At 46.8% G+C, this 24,952-nt stretch overlaps 1 protein-coding gene and 1 pseudogene across 1 annotated transcript; both read left to right on the top strand.

The window, feature by feature from the left end:
- LOC102061756 (E3 ubiquitin-protein ligase BRE1A-like) overlaps window positions 1–23,958 on the top strand; it is a 38,301-nt pseudogene extending 14,343 nt beyond the window's left edge.
- LOC141727130 (TOG array regulator of axonemal microtubules protein 2-like) lies at window positions 3,403–16,106 on the top strand. The gene is made up of 6 exons (XM_074533021.1): window positions 3,403–3,557; window positions 5,178–5,283; window positions 6,024–6,259; window positions 7,806–7,821; window positions 12,315–12,531; window positions 15,871–16,106. Exons 1-6 carry the CDS (start codon window positions 3,403–3,405, stop codon window positions 16,104–16,106), a joined length of 966 nt encoding a protein of 321 aa, XP_074389122.1.
- Window positions 23,959–24,952: the final 994 nt, after the last annotated feature.

Here is a 24,952-nt window from a genome sequence, read left to right as displayed (position 1 = left end):
ATGTCAGTGGGGGTGGGAAGTCTAAACGCATTGAGATGCTTGTAAATTAGCTGTTATTGATATTAAAGATTGTTTTTTCCAAATCCCATTGCACCCTGATGATGCACCGCGTTTAGCATTCTCTGTCCCTTCTATCAATTCAGAAGCTCCTATGAAAAGGTACCATTGGACCGTTCTTCCTCAGGGCCTAAAGGTATCTCCAGCTATCTGCCAGTGGTATGTCTCTTCCCTGCTTTCCCCAGTTCGTGCAGCCGCAGAGAAGGCCATCATTTATCATTATATGGATGATATCCTTGTGTGTGCCCCCAATGATGATTTACTAACACATGCGCTTGACCTAACGATCGATGCATTGATTGTTGCAGGGTTCGAGCTCCAGGAACAGAAAATTCAAAAGATGCCACCTTGGAAGTATTTGGGCTTAGAAATTAGAAATAAGACCATTGTTCCTCAAAAACTAGAAATTAATCCAAGGATCAAGACCCTTGCGGATGTCCACAAGTTGTGTGGGTCTTTGAATTGGGTAAGACCGTGGCTTGGTCTGACTAATGAAGACCTTGCCCCTCTTTTCAATTTATTGAAAGGGGGAGAGGACCCAGGTGCTCCTAGGTCTATTACTCCAGAGGCACGGAAAGCTCTAGAAAAGGTTCAGATTGCAATGTCCACAAGACAGGCCCACCGATGCCGGCCTGATCTGCCATTCAAATTTATCATCCTAGGTACGGCAGAAATATGTTCATGTTAGTGTAGATACCTTTTCTGGAGCGGTCTATGCTTCTGCCCACACAGGAGAGTCATCTATTGATGCTATTAAGCACCTCTTACAGGCTTTTTCTTTCATGGGCATGCCCAAGGAGCTGAAAACTGATAATGGGCCTGCTTATAAATCCAAGGAATTCGGGAGCTTCCTGCAGCAATGGGGAGTAGAGCACAAAACTGGCATCCCCTACTCCCCTACAGGTCAAGCCATTGTAGAAAGAACTCACCGTGATATTAAAAGGGTCCTGGACCAGCAACAACAGGTTCTGAAGGTAGAACCTCCCCACATCCGGTTATCCAGGGCACTATTCACAATCAATTTTCTGAATTGTTCTTTTGACAGCCTGAACCCACCCATCCTACGCCACTTTGGGGGGAGCAGTCACAGGTTGATAAAAGAAAAACCTCCGGTTTTAGTAAAGGACCCTGAGTCTTGGAAAATGGTGGGACCTTACAAATTGGTTACTTGGGGACGTGGATACGCCTGTGTATCCACCCCCTCTGGTTTAAGGTGGGTTCCTTCCAAATGGGTAAAGCCCTATGTTCCCAAAGTCTCAGAGAAATCTGCAGAAGCGCCCCAGGTTGCTCACGCTGCCTGGAGAAGAAAACGCTGCGCACGTTCTCTGGAGGAAATTCCATTTAAGCCTCCTATCTGGAATAGTTTGTAATATATGTTTGTTTCAAGTTTTCATACCAGTTTAGATCCCACTGTTCGTGTATAGCCTCGAGACGTCATGAGACCGAGCCTGCTTCTCGTCCTACTCGTGATCATCCCACCTGCAATCTCCTACATAGTACCGCAGCCCAAACCACATATGGACTACCTCGATAAAGGTTCTCAGACATCAACAGAGAAACTGACAACGAGCTGAATGGACTTTTCAATGGCTGGGGACTCTCGGGCTGGTTGGGATCTATTCTGAAAACTGTAATTTTAGTGCTGTTTATTTTAGTTGTAGTTATTGTAGTTTTTAGCATTGTTTTTGGAGTAATCAGACGCATGGTTCTCAAGTTAATCTCAAGCTCATCTCCCCCTCCTGAGGTCTACCATTTGGAAGCCCTCAGTGCTCCAGTGGATGACCTGGAAGCCTCAGTAGAATCATTCTGCACCATAAACACAGCCCTCTTCTTTTTAAACAAAACTAGGGGGAGATGTTGTGGTGTGTTGCAATATCCTGTTTTACCTTCTCCCTTCCCCCTCGCCCCTCGCTGAGTGTGCCCTGTCAATCAGGCTAACATACCAGCAAGGCGTTGTGTGATAGGTGTCCCTAGTACCTTGAGACCCTGCCCCTTCACCTGGTTGGTGACTCACCTGTCCCCTCCCCTTCCCCTGTCCTGAGCTTAAAATGTGAATGAGACCATGCGGCCGGGATTCTGTTAGCAGCAGTAGCCCAGTGCAGACCTCTGTACTCTTGGAATAAACATCTGGCTACCTTCTAGCAGAATCCATTCCCTTTCTCTCTACCATCGTCAGAAGCTCTCTCCTGAGGAGAACGGAGTCCTGTCTTGTGCCCCGCTGCACTCTGCCACCAGCCAAGGTATCTCTGGGGTAAAACACCGCAGTGCTGCCTCTGGCCCAGCAGCGAAGGTCAGAACTGGCCTAGGCACCATCTAACTGGTTATATTGGGATACATATTCCAATACTGTGATTCTGTGATCCCTGTCCCATGTTAGAGTGCCATTGTTATACTTGAAGTTCTTTGGGATAACAAAGAGATTTTACCCAACTCCAGCAACTTTTCTGGCCCTTTCCATTGTCACCCTGTCCAGCACTCTCCACTTACAAGCTACTCTTTGGTCCCTACAAACTTTAGCCTACCACCTGTCAATAGCATCTGTCCTAGTGTGCAGAGGAATCTGCCTGGTAGTGCCATGAAGAAATCGGTTGTGAGAAAGCAGGACACCGTGCCCTTACTGCCCAGTACACCCACCCTCCGTGGGGATGGCAGCTTCCCATGCAGCTCCTCAGGTAAGCCTGCTCCGTGGCAGCTTTTTCCAGCATGGGTTTGTCCTTGCACAAGGAGCACAAACTGCCTCTTGCCTCAGCCAGCATAGCTGGGATCTTGAGTCCATAGCCTGTCCTGAGAATGAACAGCAAATCTACTTTTGAGTTACTTCAAAAGTTGATAGTCCAGAATATTTGAAGTCAATGGAAACAGAGGTGCTGTCAGGTGTAAAGGCTCAGGTATGGCTGTTCTCTGGTTGTTGCTCCCTGGGGATTGAGCCGGGCCCAGCAGGGCTGGGTTGTTCAGGCTTGGCTTGGTGCTGTCACAAGGCAGCTGCAGGTCTTTAATCAGAGAACTACAGAGTGCCCCTGTCCTCAGGGCTGGGGGATATGAGGGCGCTGAGACAAGAGAGGCCCTGAGGGGTTCCCTCCTGGGCTGGCCAGTCCTGCTGTGGGCACTGTCTGGCAGGGAGTGGGAGCTCTGTGGCCTCAGGAACCTGCCACTGGCTGTGGCACCTGTGGCACTTGGGAGCTGGCGCTGTGGGGGCAACTGTCAGGTTCAGCCTGGAGCTGTGCTCAGCTGGGGGATGCTGGGAGCAAGAAAGGAGCCCCAGGATCCAGCCAGCAGGGAAGTCTCTGAGGCAGTGGCAGTGGGTGCCACACAGAGCCCTGGCTGGGAGACGTGGCTGCAGTGCCCATGGCCGACACTCTCCTTACAGTGACCCCACAGATGGCCACTGGTGCCAAGCGCCGAGAGGAGCTGCTCCATGGGCATGGGCAGAAGGACAGAGCATTTTCAGACCCACAGCAGTCCTTGCAGGAGGCGCTCTCCATGCTGGGCAGCGATGACTGGTAAGAAAGGCCCCATTCCCTCTGTGTCCCTCTGAGCGTAAAGGTTGGTCAGAAGCATGTCTTGCTCATGCCTTGGAGCTCTGAAAGCCCAGAGGGCCAAAGGGCACTGGTGAAACTCCCACAGAGCAGGGAGAGCATAAAAATTGGAAAGCAGCCTTTTCTTTGCCTTGCTCTGCAGCAGTGCTGCAGCTGCAGCAGGCCCGTGCTGTTTCCTGGCTTTACCTGCTGCTCCGTGGAGCTGCAAAGGAAATGTTGCGGGAAGAGAGAAAGCTGTGGAATGAGATGATTTGCTGGCTGAAGGCAGAAGCAGGATGGCAGCAGTTTTGGGTGTAGAGATTTGGGTGCCTTGGGCCACTGGCCCAGTGGGGCTGAGTAAGATTCCTCTGTGCTCCCACTGCTGACAACAATGGCAGGGACTCCTGCATGTGAGTCCCAGAAGCAGCTCCAGGGAGCTCCTCTTTTTGAAAAATTGACTGAGTTGTGCTTTCAAGTCCATAAGCCTGCCATTACTCCTGAAGGGCTCATGGCAGAAGAGAAGAAAAAAGAAATAAAATCCTCTAGGGATCTTGCATTTTGGAGTTCCACTCTTCCATCTCCCTGCTTCATATGGGCCTGAGATGTTTTGTCAATAATCACAATGTGTCCCAAAATTCTACACAGACAGAAGGAGGCCCAGAGGTGATAACCCTACAAGTGTGAGGTGATATTTGTTATCTTTTTTGATGTCTGGGTTAGCATCCACTCAGTAGTGGATGCTTTATTCTCACAGAGGTAAGCATGAAAATTGAGCCACGATGCATCTCCTTTGCTTTGCCCTTTCTCTTCTGCTTTCTCTTCCCCATTTGTCTTTGGTGCTCTGTGAGGTGCAGAGAGTTGCTGCAGGTGTAGGGGTCCTGATGACAGTCAAGGGTGCCTGTGGGATCAGTTGCCAGCCCTGTGCTGCAGCCCTGATGCCTCATATACCTTCCTGTGGCTGAGGGCTTGCACAAAGCAAGTGCTGAGAGATGGAGTTGTTTGCACCTTTAAATAACATGTTGCTGTTGTGGGGATGGTTTAAGGTAGGAGTGTTGTGGGAAAAGCCAGAGTTTCAACAGTTCTTCGCAGGGGGGGAATCTTAGTCTTCTGGGACATCCTGCTGCTTTTTGGGGAATATGTGAAGTGGAGTGGAGTGGGTGACACTCAGGCCTAGATTGTAGAGTGGGAACTCAGCTCCAGAGTGACAGTGCAGACTCTCAGTGCTGAACTGCATGCTGGGGCTGACAAAGAAGGAAAATGTCCCAGTAACAGCCCCATGGGACTGTGTCTCAGGGACAGGTAGAGGTAGGTGACAAGAAACAGCAGCATGGCCCAGCCTCACAGCTTCTAGGAAGCAGTGGCAGAGGGACTTAGTAGCAGAGATTTTCAGAAAGGCCACAAATGAGAACTCTGAAAGCCTCTTGGATTTGTGTGTGCTTTTGACAGCCACAGCATCCTGTGGCAATGTGTTCCATGATTTCATTAAGTCCTCCTTGAAAAACACCTCCCATGGTTTGACTGAGCTGCCAGCCTGGTCATTTCAGAGGGTGCTGCCTAGTTCTTGGGTGGAGAGGAATATCAATCTTTTTGGTACTTGCCTTTCAGGGAACTGAAGAAGAAGGGACTCTTCAACATCACACGTCTGGCTGAGTCCCATGCAGAAGTCCTGCTTTGTCGACTTCGTGAGATTTGCTTGGCAGTTACCAGCGAGGTGAGAACTTTGTTCTGAATTGTTCCCCATATTTCATACACGACTTGTAGAGTAAATATGTGCTTGTTCATTTCCATGTGTGCTCAGGGACTGAATTAATTTGTGGTTTTAGACCTTCTACTTCTAATGTCTGTCAGCTATCTGTAGGATCTGTGTGGACATGCAGCTGTATTTACTGGCAGGTCGGGTATCTGGCACTTATCTTTGAGTGTGGTGCCATTATAATGCAAGGCAGAAACTGAGACACTAATGACATTATATGCCAGAGTCCCAGTCCCTGCCCAAGCTGTAATTCAACACTGCAAATGAGTCTGTAGACCTGAGCCTGTGTTTTATGTTTCCTGTCTGAGTGCTTCAGCTACTGGTGTTGCTTTTTTGAACAGGAGCACCTGACTTTATTTTTATGACTTGTGCCTTTAGGGTTTGAAAGCATCCCTTGCTTTTATTTGCTTCTTTGTTTTTCAAATCAAAGGGCCTAAAATCAAAGCAGTTGACGTTATAGAACGGTTAAGTAGAATACTTTAGAGAAACATATTTTTTTTGCCTGCAGTGAGCAGGTGTGAGGCCAGAAATTGGTGCCAGAGCAATTGCCTTTCTGTGCTTGGGCTCTTATGCTCTTCCTGTGCTTTTATGTTCCTCTATACACAGCAGGACATGCTGTGATTTCCTGGGAGTTTTGCCTAAGGAAACTGGTTTTCTATTCAAGGTGATTCTTATGTTTCCCCTCATGGCTTCCCCAGGTGACCAACCTCCAGTCCAAGGCGTCCTGCTCTGCAATCATCACTCTGGGAGAGCTCTTTGGAATCTTGAAGAAGGACATGGACTCCGAGGCTGATGAGGTTGCTGGGGTCCTTCTCCCCATGGTGTGGAACTCCCCAGAGTTTATTCAGAAGGCAGCCTGTCAGAGCCTGGGGATGATAGTAGAGAACGTGACTCCTGCACAAGCAATGACTGCTCTCATGGATAGGGGAGTCAAGTAGGTTCTTCTTCTTTTAGTGCTATCCTTCGCCTTCCAGTGTGCACGTGGGGGAAGGGATCTGAGAGAGAGAATGGAAATGCTTGGAAGGAAGGGTCCTGTATCCTGCATCTTCTGTGAACTCAGGGACTCGATTCTCCAATCAATCTCATTTCTTTCCACTTGCCACCTATTTCTGCCCTTCCGCAGCCTATTAGGTCACAAAATCACAGAACTATAGAATATGGGGAGTTGGAAGGGGCTCATCTGGAACATCCAGTCCAACTCCTGGTCTTGCACAGAACAGCCCAAGGGTCACACTGTGTGCCTGAGATTGTTGTCCAAATGCTTCTTCAACCCTGTCAGGCTTGGTGCTCCCTGGGGAGCCTGTTCCAGTGCCCAAGCACCCTCTGGTGAAAAACCTTTTCCTGATATCCAAACTAAAGCTCCTGAGTCAACTTCCTGCTGCTTCTTGGAGTTCTCCCAGTCTGTCAGAGTCAACTTCCTGCTGCTTCTTGGAGTTCTCCCAGTCTGTCAGAGTTTCCTAGACGTGAATGGTGGGGAAGTGCAATTGCCTGCAAAGGCTAAGGATAGAGCCTTGTGCTTTTGTGGGAAGAGGGACAATTGCAATTGCAGCTGTGAGCACTGTTGCATATTTCACAGCACTAACCACAGAGGCCCTGGGGAAAACCAGGTATCCTCATGATGCCATTAATCTGAGAAATAAGGAGGGTCCTTGCTGGGGCGCGGAGCACATGGGGGAGAATATGCTGGGTGTGGCACAGCCTACACAGCAGGCGCAGCTCCTGCCAAAAGGAGCCTTGTGTGACTCTGCTGGCCTTAGAGCTCGACTTTTTGTTCAAAATGAAGCTTCATGTTGGCCTTGAGATGATGAATCACTTCACAGGCACCTTCACAGGCCAAGTGCCATGGGACAGCTGAAGAAAATGCTGCCCTAAGTGTTGGTGCTGGGCCTGATAGTTCTCAAGCGATACTCTCTAGACCAGGACAACCAGGCTAAACTGACTGCCACCCTTTCCTCAGCTTTGGAATAGAGTAAAACACTCAGATGTACCCCTTGCCAAGCTTTACAAAAGAAACAAGCTGCGTTGCTGGATATTCCGCAACTTCACGCCCCAGAGTGTGGTTTCCCTGCATTTGTTTTATCCCAGAGGTCTCCAGATGTGGGGAGAAATGGGTGGAGCCTCATCCTGCTGCAGCTCTGTGTAGTGGGTGCCCTGTGATGGGTCCGTATGAATTTTCCTTAATTTCTAAATAATTCATATGGGATCTATTACTTCAATCTTTCTCCGAGTAAATTTTGAGAAAGAAATGGAGTATCAGCTAGTGCAGGGAGACTGAATTCTTCCCTCTTCCGTGCAGGCAGTCCTTCTGTACAATGTTAACTTAGTATTTATCTGAGGACTGAACCTTCTGCAGGTGTCTGAAGCTGCAGGGAGAGCCCAGGCTCCTTCTCCCAGAAAGGGCAGGGAGCAGGCTGTGGCCAAGGCTGGCGCTGCTGCTGCTCTTTGTCCCTGTGCCCCAGGGTTTGCTCTCTTCTTCCCAGGAGCCGCTACGTCCAGGTGCGGAAGCGTGCGGCCAAACTCCTCCTGTCCCTGATGGGAGAAAATGGGAGTCACCCAGCTCACAGGCAACCCCAGGGCTGAGAGGCCGGCACACGTGGCAGGGAAGCTTCCTCAGGACTGTCACAAGGACACAAGGTAATGATCCCCCTTTCACCTCCAAAACCAGGAAAACCATTTTGTGTTTGGCTTTAAAGGTAAAACCACAAAAGAGTGGAAACTCAGGCAAATAATAAGTGACCTCATGGTGTGGCTAAGGGTCATAGAATCATGGAATATGCTGTGCTGGCAGGGACCCATCAGGGTCATCCAGTCCATCTCTTGGCCATGTGCAGAGCACCCCAAGAGTCACTCCATGTGCATGAGAGCATTGTCCAAATGTTTCTCGAGCTCTGTCAGGCTTGATGCTGTGACCGCTGCTCTGGGTTTCCGGGGGAAATGGCTGTACTGGGTAACCTGAGGTTGGCCAGCAAGAAGGACCATTGCCAGCTTCTTGTGACTTGAATGATCCTTTACTGAGATCAAAAGAGATCAGATTAGCTTGTCTAACATTTTGATTGCACAAGACAAAGCCAAAGTGTTGGCTAATGTCCATCACTGAAGGATCCCACACATCTATTTCACATTAACTTAAGACTTCCCTAGAAATATTTCAGAGGTCTTTAGGCAACATATTCAGTCTTTCTAAGCCACTTCTGCAGATATCTAGAATGCTGTTTTCTGTGGCTCAGTGACATCCAAATTTCTTCTTGAAGAAAACTGTGGTTTCCTAGCAGCAAAATCACCCTAAACCACCAAAATCCCCTTACTTTGATGATAAAATTCCCATTAATAGCTGCCAAGAACACCAGAACAACTAGCTGTCCCTGTGCATACGTATAGTATAGAATAATCAAAAGCAAGGAGGGGGTGTCTTGTCCTGGCTTCCCTGACAGGTAAAGAAAGGTAAATTTCTGTGCAATGGCAGCAGGACACTGCTAATAGTCTGTGACAGCAAAGCAGATTTGTTTGCTTATTCTCTGGGATCCTTTGATCCCCCAGAAGCACACTCCCAGTTTCAGAGAGAAATGGTATTTTTATCTTGCCCCACAGTCTCCTTCTCCCTCTTGTTTTGGCTGACAACACTGTGCAGTGTCAAGTGAGGTAAATCTCCCTCTTTGCTGAGTAGGTAGAGCCTTCTCATGCAAGCATTGCACCTGATGTGTTTAAGGCATCAGCCTCTTCTGTTAACACTCTTCCTTTGTTCACTTTTCTTTTGCTTCCTTCCTTCCATCCTCCCTCAGGCATTATGGACAGGAGATGGTGAAGATGTTGCTGAGTCATCAAAAATTTAAAATGCTTCTGGAACAATCTCTTTCCATGCATTACCTGGTAGATATCCTGACAAGAATTAAGAAGAAAGTAAGTGCTTGGCAGGAGGAATGTCTCCTTTGTGCAAGTATTGCCACTGCTAATATGAGATCAAACATACCCAATGTGTTTTATCTCATTCCTCTTCTGCTGAATCATTTTGCTCCTGGGAATGAGCTGTTAATCCTCAGCCTGTTCATCTGCAGACCACAGAGGAACTGCCATTATTAGGGGAAATGTGGGGTTTTCAATACTTTGAATATTGGTCACAAAGAGGAAAGGAAAAGAGGAGAAAATCTGGTTTACACTCAGTGTACGGCCCCACCACTCTCTCCCTACTCTGCCCCCAGTAAAGCAATTGTGAGAATAGTGCTTCTGAACATAACTGTCTTTGCAAAAGAGACTGGAAGTAGTAGTGCCAAGAAAATTTCCAAATATACAAAAGATGTCCAAGTCAATCCTAATTGCTACAATTGCTGTCTGTCTTTTTGGAATACTGCCCTGCTGTCAAGCCCTCTGGAGCTGAAAGAAGCTTGGTGAATTCAGCAGCATCCAGTGGAAAATCATTTGTTTGTTTGGAGTGGCATTTTGTTCTTTTTATCTACATTACAGAAGGGAGTGTGCCTTTGTGCAGGAGCAGGGAGAGTGAGCGTTGAACCAAATCAACTTCCAACACAATGGGCCAACCCCCAGAGTCCAATTTTTTCTGCTGCTTTCTTTAAGACCACTTGCCTGTTAGTTTGCATTATTCCCATTTATGCTCAAGACTAATGAATTTGGGATTTTAGACTGCTGCTCAGTGTGCTAGCACCCATAACCTGCCTTGGGCTATTGAAAACCAAGAGTTGGCACCAATGAATCTCTGGTCTGTTTATTTCTGTAAATTAAGAAGGGTTTCCCTAAGCCTTGGTACTACATTGATCCTGGTTCTAACTTGTGTTTTAAAGAGGGAATTTCCTATTTTATATTCTAAAGATTCATGGGGTTTCTCTGTGTCTTTGTAGGGGATGGAAAACCAGAAGGCTGAATGCCCATCTGTCAAGGAGCCAGTGAAGGAGAGGAACAATGGCTCAAAGGAGTCCCAGTCCCCATTGCCTTCTAGCAAACGATACAGAGCACTTTTGTCAGATGTAACAAAGCACATGACAAGCTCTACATGCCTCTTCTTCAGGCAAATCTTTCTGCTGTAGATGACAAGTGCCAGAGATTGTTTCCTTTCTCTACAAATGCTCTAGGATAAAAAATGTCTCCTTCTGCATTGTGTTGAACACAACTTCTCTAGAGGGCTTTCCACAAAAATTGGGCAACAAAAAGACACCCATTGGTTGCAGCTCAGATAATCCAGTGCAGTGGCAAGGGCAGTGCTCTGCAGGTTAGGAGAGGGCAGAGTTTCTGCTGCCTGACTTGAGACAAGTAAATTCAAGCAGGGTTTTTTTTTTATCCAAGTGGAATGATAAATAAAACACCCTTTTTAGAATGGGTGTTTTGATGAGAAGTCCCAGTCTAAAAGCAAGATGCCATTCCCCAAACAAGCGGTTCCCATCCGTGTGGTTTTTCTTGGTTTTCCTGAGTGAGCAGTGGTGAGAATGTCACTTGCAGATTGTCTCCCATAATAATTGTCATGAGGTCCACGTTGTTCTTCAGAGCTTCATGATTTTCTAGCTCGAAGTCATTAGGAAAGTTTGTCAGGATGTTTGGCTCACAATTAACTGAAGGTATTATGAGCAACAGCTCCTAATTTGGTTTTGTTTTTCAGGGTGAAGTCTGCCCCTGGTGGACGCCTCCTCCACTGTGCAAAAGCCCAGATCACATTACCTGCAGCTGTGGAAGGAAGGGAGTCACTCCAGAAGCTTTACCACCTCCTGGAAGTCAAGGGGTTTCAGACACGGATGGAAGGAGTGGCACTCCTCCTAGACCTGTCCAAAACCAGCCCCCAGCTGATCTCCACTAACATTGTCCAAGTATGTAGGGTATCTTCATTTTTCCTTTCCTTTTGCTCCTTTCCCAAGCCTGCAGAAGTAAAGTTAATTCAGTGTGTCTTGGCACTACATCCTGGCTGTTTGGGATTGGCTGGTCCCTCTTACCCAGAAAAAAATTTAATTCAGGTCCAGGATTCAGGACAAGTTATTTCAGTCCAGCTGTATTTGTCTGGCAGGTGCCTATTGCTGCCATTCATCAGATGATGGCAGAATTTTCTGCTGATGTAACTGCTGCTGTCTCCTACTGCTAGTTGGGTGAAATGAAGGGAATCCAGCCATTGAAAGCCTATTAATTATTCTCTACACAGAAAATAGGTTTGCATGGGGAAGAGAAGTTTCAGGCTGGGTTGGTTTAAACAAAATGTTTTTAAAGGGGTACTTCTGTAAACTCCATCTTGTGTTGCACAGGCAAAATTCTGGCTACTCATTTCCACTCTTATCCCTATTCCTCTTGGTAAAGATGGTGCTCACCCTTCTTGGGGGGGGGGGGTATTTTTCTTTGGAAAAGGAGGAAAACAGCTAAGGACAGATCTATCCTTTCTCCTCCCAGTAGCTGCATTTTATCCCTTTCCAGAAAATGGTGCCTGATAATGTGGCAGTCAAGGGACTGAACCTGCTCTAATGAGAGCTGTACAGCACATTACATTTCAGAAGTCCACCTGTTAGAGAAATGGTCTGGATCCTGGAAGAGTTGATCAGAGGTCTGTCCTTCTCTAGACACAGGTTCTGAGACAAACAAAATAAAGCTTAAGTTTCCTGCAGCCATAGTTTTGATAAAATCATAACTGCCCTCAGTACTTGAGGCAATTATATAGAAGAATGGGCATGGTAAATATCTGCTTCCATACTTGTAAAGCAAAGGTAGACTTTTACAGTAATAAATGAAATTGATTTAATGATTTATAGATGGAGAGAAATACAATAGGAACATTTCTGTCCCCAACCAAACCTCTTAAAAATGGGAGAAAATCTTTCCAGCAGCATCAGATTGAGGAACCATTCCAGTGAGTGGCCCACAGGAAAACAGTGAAATTGTGCAAGCAAGGGCTGACCTGACAGAAAGGATCACTTTCATCTTTTATATTGCTGAGTGCTCATTTCTACATCCCCTCTTCAAACAAGGTCATTTTAATCCAGCTTTCATGTTGTTTCTTCTCTTCACAGATTTTTGATTATTTTGTCCTGAGAATAAATGACACCCACAAGAGAGTGAAGGAGAAGGCGCTGGACGTGCTGGCAGAAATCACAGGACTCCTGGAAGATGCCCTGAACCCAGTGATGAACTGTTTGGTGGAAGGGATAACAAGGAACCTGAATGCAAAGGATCCCAGGGTTCATGCCACAGCTGTGAAGGCACTGAACAAATCTGTTGCTCATTTAGGTAAGGCTGAGCCCTGACATGGACTCTCCTCAACTGTGTCTCTGTCTGTCCCACACAAGAGAGCGCTGAGTGCCTTGGGTGCTGTTGTTGCCTGTGGAACGCTCCGGCTGACACCCACCATAAGCTGTGCAGGTGCAGTCCTTATGTACCAGTACCCAACAGGCTGGAATGTGCAGCAGCATTTCCCAACAGTCCCAGGTTCCCTTGGCTCTGTGCTACTTGTCTGAAGAGCAAGTCCTGGACTAGAGCTTTGCTACAGTTCAGAGGCAAAGGGGTTTTGGAGTTTGCTTGGGCCAATCTGACTTCCCAAATGAACAGCTTTGCTGCTGGCATGAAGGGACACAGGCCCATCAGAGCTTCTGCAGAGAAGCCACCTGGAAGGCTCTACATTAGAGCCATTAGCTGCCTATTTCCCACTTTTCTTCTTTGTCTTCTTTTTCCAAAGAGGAACTGATGATTCACCAAGTTAATTTCTTTAGAACAAACAGGTCTCAATCCAGCTGTCAATGATGCCTTGTTCCAGATGTTATTTTGCATTGGGCAAGATGGCAACAGCAAATACCTGCATAGGCAAGGGCTGCTGTAAATTCCTTTGCCACACAGATTTATGTCAGCTCTGAAAATGCCACACTGGGGGAATACGCCTGAAAAATGGAGTGTTGAAGAGGCAGGTCTTCAAGGAGAGTTTCCACTTTCTCCACCTCAGCTGCTCTGTGAACTCACAAACTGCCTGACTCAGTGCCTTTCTGTGTCCCAATATGGGTTTCTTCCTTTTTGCTCTGGGATGCAAAACCTTTTCCATGTTTCCATGTGACTGAGCTGTTGAGGTCCCTGATGTGAAATATTTTAACATAGCTCCTGATACAGCAGACAACTTTGGATTTACAAATGTGAAAGGAGAGCTTTTCTTTTGGAATTTAAAACTCTGCCAAGTAGGCTGGAAGGAAAGACAAAAAGGATTCAAAAAGAAGCAGAAGTTGATTTTATTGTATAAAATGAGGTTGCTCCTGCTCTTTCCCTCCTCCTCACTCTTCTTTCCGCTATGACCTCACACAAGTGAGCAGAAACGTGTGTTTCACTTGTAGATGAAGTGTCACTGATGAAAGAGCTCAGCCACCACTGGAGCAAACTGAGTGGCCAAGCCCTGCTGGATGTCACAGAGTATATCACAGGTATGGCCTCCCCTTCTAAGCCAAGAGGTCTCTGAGGGAGTATTGACAGGGAATGCCTGTGAACAGGCAGCAGACGAGCTCCTCCTAATCAGGAGGTGCTGAGTTTGTCCCTGCTGCCCAATAGCCAAGGCAGGTGGATTTGGCAGGTTTTCCCTGGCTGCTGCAGAGCTGGGCAGCATCTGAGATGGGGGCAGCGCTTGGCCTCAGGGCTGAGCTCTCACTGGGGCATCTCAGAACCCACCTGCAGGAAAGGGAGGGGCTAAAAATACCCCAGCTGGCTCCTCTCTTGGAAGACTGAGGATGTCTGTGATTCTTAAGGGAAAATGGTGGCAAAAGCTGTTTCAGGGAATCAGTTTGTTTTGTTCTCACAGAATCCTTGTTTTTCTCCTGGAAAGTTTTGAGGCTGAACAGCTGGCAGAGCCTGGGGGTCACAGCTTAGGTCAAAACTCAACACAGGTCATAGAGGCACAGATTTAGTGCAAGGCAGGCTTTGGGGGCACAGGGGCAGAAGCAGAGTGCTGGGGCTCCCTGCCTGTGCTGTCCAAGTGGCACTGGACTGAGCTGTTCAGGGTGTGCAAACAGTGTCTTCCTGTGTCTGCACTGTCCAAAATGCTACAAATGCAGCTGATAATTGATTCTTCAGAGGAGCTTGTCAGCAGTAGCCAAGGAATGGAAAAATTATAATCTCAATAGATAGTAGAGAAGACAACTGATAGCCTTGCATGAACTGGGGCTAAATCCACTGCTAATTATGCCAACATCTTTAAATGCAAGGCGTAATACACTTGGTGTCTTCATTGGGAATCTCAAAAGGGCATGTTCAGTGATTAGGATGTCAAAGGCCTTTAAAGAACATTTGAATGAAGTAGGTCTCCAGCAACAGGGAATTTAGTTTTGCAGTTATTTTGATCTCTTTTTCAAAGAAAGGAATTAAGCATAAATTAGGACTACTTTAGAAAGACAAGATGTTCTCTCTGAGATTTAGTAGGAACAGACAGCTGTTCCTTCCTCATGTTCAGTAGTCACCAATTTCTTTAATGACATTTAAATTCCAATGAACTCCCAATATAAAATGGGTACCATAACCCTTTTTCTGCTTAGCAGAATTGGTTTGGGGTACTTTCAGGAGATGTTTCAGTGTTGAATTGTTGCATTAAGGTGCTGGTGGATTAACATCATAGAGAAAATGAAGTCTCTTCCACCACAGAATAATAAATGGCTACTGCATAACATTTTGCCTGATCAGAAAATAAGAACGGTCTCCAGAGCATATTTCAGCTTTTGGTCTCTCAGCCAAATCTGCCATGCAAGAAACCTGTTGCTAGTCAATTTTTGTCTGTGTTTGATATAGTTCAGAAAATGAGCAGAGAGCAGATTTCAAAGACAATGATGTTAGGGAACACTTGTGTTTTGGTGAAATTTCAGTCCCCTGTGTATTATTTTTCTCTCTCTATTGCCCCTATTTCAGTGAACATTATAAGGGAAAATGCTATTAACATTGAGAGGGGAAATGCCATAAAAATGCGGCGATGCTCAAATGCCAGGGCAATGGGGTCTGAGTAATTCTTTATGACACCTTGAGGTTTGCCACAGCTCTTTGCTGGAAGTCACAAAAGCATTCTGCTAAAGAGACCAGCTAGTCACTGATGTTTCTCATCCAGCTGTCAAGCAGCAGCCATCTCTGGTGGGCTGGAGTTTTGAAGTGTATTCTAATACTGCCCTTTGCTGTGTGCCGCAGAGCAAATGCCAGATAAGACTTTTGCCTCTTGTCATCAAAGTTACAAAAATGGAATCATCCCTTTTATTAGAAATCTCTCAATTGCCTCTCTAGGGCGCATTTCCAAATCTTCTGTGTGGGTTTAGACAACTTCTTAATGGAAAAAAAGGAAGTTTGACATTTCAGTCATTGTTCATGCAGAAACAGATTGTGAAATGATTTAGTAAAGGTACACAATCTGCCACAGGCTCTGGTTGGAGAAATTAGTCCTGAGGGGTTGGTGGTTCTGTTTCAGGCATGATCAGCTGTATTGCCCGTTTATGGGTCATGGGGCTCTGAGTGCTGTTTTCACTGATCTTGGCCAGAGAGGTTCCCAAGAAGCAAACCCAGAGGTAGATCCTTCTTTGTGTCGAGGCTGGTGGGTAGGGAGCTGTGTGTCTGTCCCGGCAGTGCTTGTGGAATGGGTTTATGCCAGGAGCCCTGAAGTGGTGCAGCGCTACACCCTGCCCGTGCTCTGGTCCTGCCTGGAGAACAAGGTGCTGCTGGTGCGAAGCGCCAACGTCTGCGCTGTGGTCACCAAGCTGGCCTGTGCCCTCTGCGAGGTGATGGGCACCCAGCTGATCAAGTGTGCTGACAGCAAGCCTCCACACATGCAGGAAAACCTCTCCAGCCTTTTGGGCTGGTGAAGGTTTGATGTTCTCCAGAAAGCTGACCAAGTGCTGAGTTGGACACCCCCGGATGTGACATTTTAGCTGTGCTGAAAATGATAAAACACTAAGGAAGGGCGTGCATCTGCCCCCGCTCTACCCATTGTCCTTCCTAGTCATGGCATGGGGGGCCTGAAGCAACTCCAGACTGAGGAAAAGTTGAAGACCAAGCAGGGATCAGCCTCACACAGAGGTGAGGAGGGAGCTGGGCTGCTCTCTGGTGGGAGGAAGGGTCTTGTGGCAGCCCAGAGAGGCTGTGCACATTGCCAAGGAACAGCTGTGCCCTGCATGTGCCCCCTGCAAGGAGCTGTGCTGCTGCCAGTGCCCCTGGAGCTGTAGGGCTGCTGAGCTGTGGGGCGGGGAGAGGAGCAGGAGGGTGCATGTGCATCTGAGGCATTCCTGGAGAGCACAGGGCTCTGGGCTCCCTGCTGTCCCAGGGCAGCCCAGAGGCCATGCTGTTCCTCTGGTAGTTCTGGGGAAGCGGGGCAGGATTTTGCCCTGGCCTGCTTCAAGTTTCTGCCATCAGGGGCATGTTTCCCTGAGCAACTATTTATAAGTTTCCAGGATATGTATCCCATGAAACATGTACCTTTAGCTGCTTTAAGTTTAGGTTGCAGCGTCTGTTACACTTTGTGTTTCCACTTTGCAGGCCTGACTGGCTACACTCTTACCAAGAAGTTTTCTCTGCACGCTTCCCGTTGTCTCTTCACCAGGAAGTCCTTGCATCCTGTCGGAAGAGCTGTCATTCCTCCAAGCACAGGAAGAAGCTGCCTCCTGTGTGAAGACTGTTTGAAGATTAGAATTTATATGTTAGGCTTTATAATTGCAGATGTACCTATGTTCAGATTTTTAGAATTGTAGTTTTAAATAACTGTGTTTTCATTATATCTTGAAATTTTGATTACTTATTTTTAATTGTAATATTTTTTGATGATTTAAAAAAGTTAAATAAATGTGGCATTCACATTCTCTGAACAGAGAGAGAGAGAGAGAGATAATTCTCTCTCAGAGGATTTTTCCTGGAGAAGCACAGAGAGAAGAAGAGGAAACATTTTTTATCTCTGCTTGCTGCTCCTGTTGTTTTGCACATGTGGAATGTGTTAGAAAGATTGTTTACTTGAATTGAGTTTCTAATTGGATTCCGGTGATGGTGGTTCATATTAATTGGCCTATTGGGTCAATGCTGTATCCTGGCTGTCTCCAGACAGTCACAGGTTTTTCTTTAGTATTCTTTGTAGTATAGTGTTCTTTAATATATTACAGTATAATGGAATATCATGTACTTTTAATAAAGCAAATGTTCAGCCTTCTGAATCAATGGAGTCAGATGCCAATCATTCTCTGGTTGGGAGTGCCCTGCTTTTCGATAAATAAATAAAATTGAAATGAACCAAAAGGAGAATGTGAGTTCTCCTAGCCTAGAGGTTTATGGGAGTGCAGCTCACTCGATGTGCCAGTGTCTCACCACATGCTTTCCTCATTGGGCCGCTCCGCTTCCTCTTCCACCATGGCTTCTTTGTGTCATTTGTGCTGCTCTTTGTTACTTGGCATTACAATGGGACCACCTGTTCACATGTTCAGGGGACAATGGACCCAAAAGATCCTGTCCAGTCAAAAGTTTTCCACGTAAATTTATTCTGTGCTCACCAAAGGCCTGAGCAAAGAAACCAAGGGGAGTGTGTTCAAATGGCAAAGCTTTGCTCCTTTGCCATCTCACACAGATCTGGCTCACAAGTGTCTTCAATCACAATTTCATAGGTAAGATGAAGTTGTGTATTTCACTGGAAAATGATGCACAGCTTTGGAAAAGTCACCTGTATGTATATTTACCCAGGACAGCAGTCTAACTGTGTTGTTTGCAACTTGCTTGCTGAGGGATGAGTGGACTGTGAGGCCAATAATGAGTGACAAGGGTTCCTCCAATCTATTTACACTCCAGCCTGGGTGCCATTCAGCCCAGAGCTAGAGGATCATTTGTTCCAATGGACCAGTGCTTGCCAGGGTAATGAATTCCTGCATAGCTGGAACAAGCAATTCTGTATTCCACTTCAGCTATTGGTGGGCTGCATGATCATTGACAATGCTGCCTTTCCAGAAATTATTCTACAGTTTCCTTTCATAGTAATTTTAAGCTTTTATACTTCTTATTTCAATTTGCTTTGCCTTAGGAAAAACACATCTGGGCCCAGTGCATTCTGTAACCTTTTAACAGCAAAATCCTCATGGCTGCCAGCTTCAGATGTTACAGAAGGAACTGCATGTGAATGGGTTAATTGGGTTTTCTGCAGGAAAAACTCTGTGTCACGTGCCTGCATGTGTTTGCTTAGCTATGGGTCTAGTCCTGGCCTAGTAAAGCCCAGGCAGGATGGCATGTTGCAGGGAAAACTGCTCCATGAGCTTATGGGGTTGCCATCAGCAGCAGAGTGAATGTGTCCTTTGGGGATTTCTTTGGAGACAAGATTAGGGGCCTGCTCCATGCCACAATAGTATCTTAGATCTTTCTAAAATGTCCTAAAAATGGCTGTGAAACTTCACATCTCCTTGCACAGCCACTGGTTGAAGAGGGACGTTCTTGTCCCTCCTCAAAGCTACTGCTCTTGCACACCAAGAAATATGAACATCCACAAACAGCAATGATGCATGATCCTCCTGCTGCTGCTTCAGAGCTCTGTGAAGGGCAGAGCTGGGGATTACCAATGTGAGCACTTAATTAGCATTTCATGCTCCTTCATGATATCCAGATCTCAGAGCTTTTAGTTTCAAAGCAGCCACTGTACTGGCTCTAGGGAAGAAGAGTAAATGGGAAACAGACACTGCCAGCCTTGCAGGGGTATGGGGGAAAACCTGGAGTGTCTGCATCAAAAGATGAATTGGAAGAGTGTAATTGCCCAAGCCAAAGCTTCATTAGGAGAGCAGGATCATTTCTTTGCTGCATGCTTGCATGAAAATAATTTGGGACCTCCATTCTGTATCTCATGCAGAAAAGGAGGTCATGCTACTTAAAAACACAGTGGGATGTAGCTCTGTAGTGGTTCACAATGAGGCAGACTGCCTGCTTTGTCACTGCCAGCCCTGGTGACCCTGCGAGGGACTGTAGTGTATCCCATGCCTGTTTTTTACCTCCAAGAAAAGCTTGGTTTTGCTTATTAATGTGGAATAAATACAAGAGTAATAAAATGGACAGTTAATCAGGTCATTTTGGAGGACAGGCTCTTGGTTTCACACGTCAGTCCTGTACCTTGTGCTCCCAAGGCTTGTCACTCATCATGAAATATTTCAATATAAAAACTCAGCTCTCATGTTACATCTGAATAAAATTGCATCAGATCATCAAGAATTCTGCAGGCAGGATCAAGACAAAAGCCTTCTGCCTCCCACTTTAAGCTGTCCTGGAATTCTGCAGCCCTTTCTGAAAGCTGCTGTAGGCAGAGAGTTTGTAGTTGTTTTTGTGGCCTTTATGAAAGATATGTGTATCAGTCTGCAGGGCTCTCCCGGCAGAAATCTGTTTGTCCAAGCCCAGGGACACGGTGCGGGCAGAAGCGGAGCAGCCGTGCTCCCAGCCTGAGAGTGTGTGAGCTGAGCCACACCGGGGAGAAAAGACACTGAGGGGCTCCAGCCAAGCTGCTTCACCTGCCGTGCCCACTCCACGGAGCTCTGCACTGGGAGAAAGTCAATTCCGGACAAGCCACTGAACTTTCATCTGCTGCTGGAACTACTCCATGATAGCTCCTGCTCTTCCTGAGGGAGAACCCAGTGCCATCTTGTAACGCATGTCCTGGGGGGATTTTTCTCTGGAATTTTGGGTCTTTGTTCCAGTGGGGGGACGGTGAGGTCTGAGTTTGATATCTAGAAGCTACAGGCCTTTTTTCTTGCTTTTCAGGCATTCTGCTTGTTAATAAACGATTGGGGTTTTTTCCCAAATTTCATCTATTAGTATTCATTTCTTATTGCTGTCAAAGCAGCCCAAGTTGGCACTGGTGCCAGCTTGGGCCTGGGAGGCATCCTGCACAATGTGGAATTTCTGCAGGCAGCAGCCACTCCAGGCCACAGGCCCCTGAAAACCAACGCCAGCCCTTTTCCCACAGAAGAAAAGAATTGCTAAGCCAGTCTTACTGGATAACCAAGGAGGCAAAGGGTATGTTAATTAGAAGAGGTTTTTATGACTTAGAGCAAAGGATAAACCCACCTCAAACAAGAAGATGTTTTTACCAAGCAGAAAGATAGCACAGGCAAACAAGTCAGCAAAGTTACAAGTAGAAAAATGGTCTCAGAATTTCCACTGCAAGAAAACTGAAAAACAACTTCTAGCTTAAACTGTGACATACTAACTTTTAGTGATTGGAGACTAATAACATGAATATGGTATATATAGTAGTTATGATAGGCTATAGATAATAATTAAGGTATAAATTGGTTCTATTGTATTAAGATGCTCAGCCAAGAAAAGTATATAATGCATTGTAACCAAAACTAAAGGGTCTCCAGGCCTGCCTGCAGCTGGAGCTGACAGCTGTAGGCACAGGCTCTGTCACCCATGACCCTGGACTGCTGTAACGTCTTGGATGGAACAAACTGCATTTTGGAGAGCTGCTCGGAGTCTTGCATCTGTCATTTTGGCTCTTACAGGAAACCATGGTTCAGTCTGCTTGTTAATAAACGATTGGGGTTTATTAACTCAGACATGGGCACAGGCTGGGAGAGGAAATCACTGAGAGCACCAGAGCAGAGAAGGACTCTTGGATTCTGCTGGATGAGAGGCTGGACCTGACCCAGCGGCGCATGCTGGGAGCCCAGAAAGCCAACTGCATCCAAAGCAGCGTGGGCAGCAGGGCTGAGGGAGGGGATTCTGCCCCTCTGCTCTGCCCTTGTGAGAGGCCAGCTGCAGTGCTGCATCCAGCTCTGGGGTCCTCAGCACAGGAAAGACACATGGACCTCTGCAGGGCTCCTCCTCCTCCAGAGGAGGCTGTAAAGATGGTGAGAAGAAATGAGCCCCTCTGCTACAAGAACAGGTGGGGAGAGCTGGGCCTGTTCAGCTTGGAGAAGACTCAGGGGAGACTTCATTCCAGCCTTCCAGTACCTGAAGGGGGCTTAGGAAAATTTTTATGAGGAGGAACTTTTTATGTGAGCATACAATTACAGGACAAGAGGCAGGGGTTTTAAACTGAAAGAGGGCAGGCTTATATTAGATGTTAAAAAGAAATTCTTCACTCAGAGGGTGGCAAGGCACTGCTAGAGGTTGCCAAAAGAAGTGGAACTGTTTGCTGCCTTACAGCAAGTCTTTAAGCCACTGCCCAAAAATTAAGACTTTGTTGCAAATATTTGACTGCTAACTTTTAAAGTGTTGACCAGAGAGAGCTGGGTACAGCTCTCTGGATACAGGCACAGCTGTTCAGGGAGAAAAAGGCAAGATGAAGATGTGTTCCCTGGTGATGGGGAAGCAGGGATAGTTTTAGCTGCAGCTTGAATGACAGCTCTGAAGACCCACAGAGCATGCATTCATTCATTCCTTCTGTTCCCTCTGTGTCCCTTTCTAAGATGGATGCCCAGCTGCAGGTGGATCAGAAGCTGGAGGAGAGGGAACACTTACTGCAGAGCAGCATTGGAACAGGAGAGAGGGAGCTGGGGCTGCAAACACAGGCCCTGGAAATGAACAAACACAAGGTGAGCGAGGCCTTCCTTTCCTCTTGGGCTGTGAGGGGGAGCTTGGGGAGGTAGGGAAGGCTCTGAGCTCCCACTGGCATTACAGAACCTGGTATTCCCTGGTTTTGGATGAGTGTATCAGAAGGCTGAGGAGTCCTGGAGAAAATTATGATTAAAGCACTGGAGACTGATGTTTTGTTTTGGTAAGAAGAAGCAGGTTATTTGTTTTTCTGGAAAAAGAAAAAGACAGCAGCCAGATGAACTGGGGTGAAAGCTTTTATAGCAAAGATAAGCAAAAGGAGATATAGGTGGGGAGTGTGAACACTTTTAACAAATTCCTAAGATAGTAAAGTAGGTGTGTTACCAGTAAAATAAGACTAAGTCTTGTGCTGCCTTTGTTGTTAAAGTTTAGTAGAAATGCAGAAATTACATTAAAACAGGCAAAAAGGAAAGCTAGACTATCACAATGAGGCGGAGCTAGGGAGAATTCAGCAGAGCCACCTGTGCTTAATATGACAATTAGTGGTATTAGGGCATTTGGTTATAAAGTCAGAAGAGAGCTGGTGAAAAGGGAAGATTGTTAGAAATAGGTATCTTGCAGTTCTGTCTAGTTCAGCTATAGAACTGCCTCTGGACAATTTAATAGAGAAGATGTTGAAGTTGGAAGGCTGAAAATACTTTGAGAAGAGATTTGGATGATCACTAGTGTTTTTCTAAGTGATGTGCTTTGCAGCATGCCAAGGTTTGGCTCTGCCCAAAGGAATCTTGAAGCTAAATGATTAAAACTTGTTGATAATAAGGTAATAACAGGGAATAGGAGCCACTAGAGCTGTTCTTCTATGTTTGGTCCTTATATACTGGTTTTCTTTCTCAGATCATGGATGCAGCCCAGCTTGCAGATGATCTGAAGGCCCAGCTAGAACAGGCTCAGAAGTAGTTACATGATTTTCAGGAAGAGATTGTGAAAAACAGAGTAACTAGAGAGAAAGAGATGTTCAACTTCAAAAGGGCTGAGGTACATATCCTATACACACTCCTTAAAGATCGGTCTGCCTTGGTGTCTTTCTTGTACATTGAGCTTGCCCAGGGTTTCAGCTGAACTGCTCTTGGTGTCCAGTTTCACTTTGATTTTGGCTTCATGAGGTCTTGGCTCTTTCAGATTTTGTCCCCTGATAACTGACAATACTTGTAGCATCAGAGGAACATGTTGCCTCTTGGATTATAGAGGATGAAACTATGGATGGTATGACTTAGCCAGATGCATATCCTCTTTGGTCCCTGAAGAAGCTGATAGAGAATTTACTGCTCCTTCTCTTGGTCTCCTGCTTTTGTGCAGGAAGATATTTCTGGGTTGCGCAGAAGGCTGGAGACCACAAAGAAGCCTGACATGGTTCCCAACTGTGATGAGATCCTGATGGAGGAAAACAAGGATTGCAAGGTGAGTATCTGTGTCCCTCAGCTTCCCTTTTTACCTTAGTCAGAAGGTGTGCAGGCACACTTTCAGTATCTGACATCTCTCGTCTGTACTCTGGCACTGGAGAAACCACATTGTCTTTCTGAGGAATGGAAGGACCTTCATGTTGAGACATCTCTGAGCACAGCAGCTGGGCTGCAGCGCCCCTCACAGCTCTCTGTCTGTGTGTCTGTGTGTCTGTGTGTCTGTCCATGTGTGTCTGTGTCTGTGTGTGTCTGTATGTGTGTGTCTGTGTGTGTGTGCCTGTGTGTCTGTGTGTGTGTGTGTCTGTGCGCCTGTGTCTGTGTGTGAGTCTGTCTGCGTGTGTGTGTGTGTTGTGTCTGTCTGTGTGTGTGTCTGTGTGTGTGTGTGTTTGTGTGTGTGCGCCTGTGTGCCTGTGTGTGTGTCTGTGTGCGTGTGTGTGTGTGTGCGTGTGTGTGTGTTGTGTCTGTGTGTGTCTGTCTGCGTGTGTGTGTGTGTGTCTGTGTCTGTGTGTGAGTCTGTCTGTCTGTGTCTGTGTGTGTGTCTGTGTGTGTCTGTGTGTCTGTGTGTGTGTTGCAGGCCCGCCTGACATGCCCGTGCTGCAGCACGCACAAGAAGGACGCGCTGCTCACCAAGTGCTTCCACGTTTTCTGCTTGGAGTGCGTGTGGCCGCGCTACGGCCTCTGGCAGCACAAGCGCCCCAAGCGCAGCGCGGCCTTCGGGGCCAGCGGCTCCCACAGGATCGACGTTGGCTGAGGCCTCTGAGCCCCCACTGCTGCAAAGCCTCCCTCTCTCCCTCTCAGCTTCTGCTGCCTGGGCTGCAGCATCTCCTGGCAGTGGCCTTCAGGGTCTCGAAAGAAACACACTCTTGATCTTGCTTCCTTTCTTGGCCCTGTCCCTTTGGTCGTGCCCTCGTTTTTTGTGTGTTCTTTGTGCCTGAGAGGAAATTTCCCATTTCTCCCTATCACACTGCCAAGGTGGGAACGTGCCACTGCCTTGGTGGGATGGAAGCTGAGCTGCAGCAGGGATCTGTGATAGCTTCATTTGAGGGCTCTGCTAATTAAATCCCATCAAGGAATGGCACTGCTCCTGGAAGGGAAGAGTTTCCCAATTACCAGGCCCAACAGAGGCCAAGGAAATGAATCTGTAGACTCAGTGGAGCAACTCCTTAGGTACCTGAGATCTTCCTGAGCCTGGGCAAGAACCCTGAAGGGCTGGTGCACTAGGAAACCCTAGCCCCAAACAAACACATCTAAATGTCCAGAAGAGGAGAAAGGAGAGATCTTGGAGACCCTTAGAAATAGCATTCCACTCAGGAGCCCTGGTTGATGTGCTCACCTTCCCCTAGGCTGAGGCATTGCTGTCATTGTCCTTCTCAGAAAAGGGCTTTCAGCATCCCTTTGTGGTAAAGCTGCAGCTTTACCACAAAGATTAACCTTGTTATGCACAAATTCTTACTAAAACTGTTTTTTGGTTTATTTTTCTGGTTCTCCTGCCTCTGGTACTGTCTGTCTGTTCTCCCATTCTTTATCCAGTTCTTCAAAACATTTCTCACAAGCTTTACACTTCAATAGCAGAGACACTTAATTTCTTCCTTCCTCTCCTTTCAAAATATGCTCAGCTAGAGCAACTTTTGTCCCTCTGGCTGTATCCCCAGTGCCTTATTCCTGACACAACAGGAATAAGGCCCCCAGGAGGGCCAGGATGCTGCATTATTTCTGCAGTCATTTTGTCGTGGCTGCTGGGAATT

Source organism: Zonotrichia albicollis, chromosome Z (assembly GCF_047830755.1).
Source record: "Zonotrichia albicollis isolate bZonAlb1 chromosome Z, bZonAlb1.hap1, whole genome shotgun sequence".
NCBI lineage: Eukaryota > Metazoa > Chordata > Aves > Passeriformes > Passerellidae > Zonotrichia > Zonotrichia albicollis.
This window is presented reverse-complemented; position numbering and strand designations above follow the sequence as displayed.

Bases quoted from the DNA above. Each gene is read 5' to 3' on its own strand.
- LOC141727130 (XM_074533021.1), top strand. From the start codon at position 3,403: ATGGCCGACACTCTCCTTACAGTGACCCCACAGATGGCCACTGGTGCC. The intron at 5,284-6,023 runs GTGAGAACTTTG...TGGCTTCCCCAG, and splicing joins GCTTGGCAGTTACCAGCGAG to GTGACCAACCTCCAGTCCAA. The intron at 12,532-15,870 runs GTAAGGCTGAGC...CTGTCCCGGCAG, and splicing joins CAAATCTGTTGCTCATTTAG to TGCTTGTGGAATGGGTTTAT.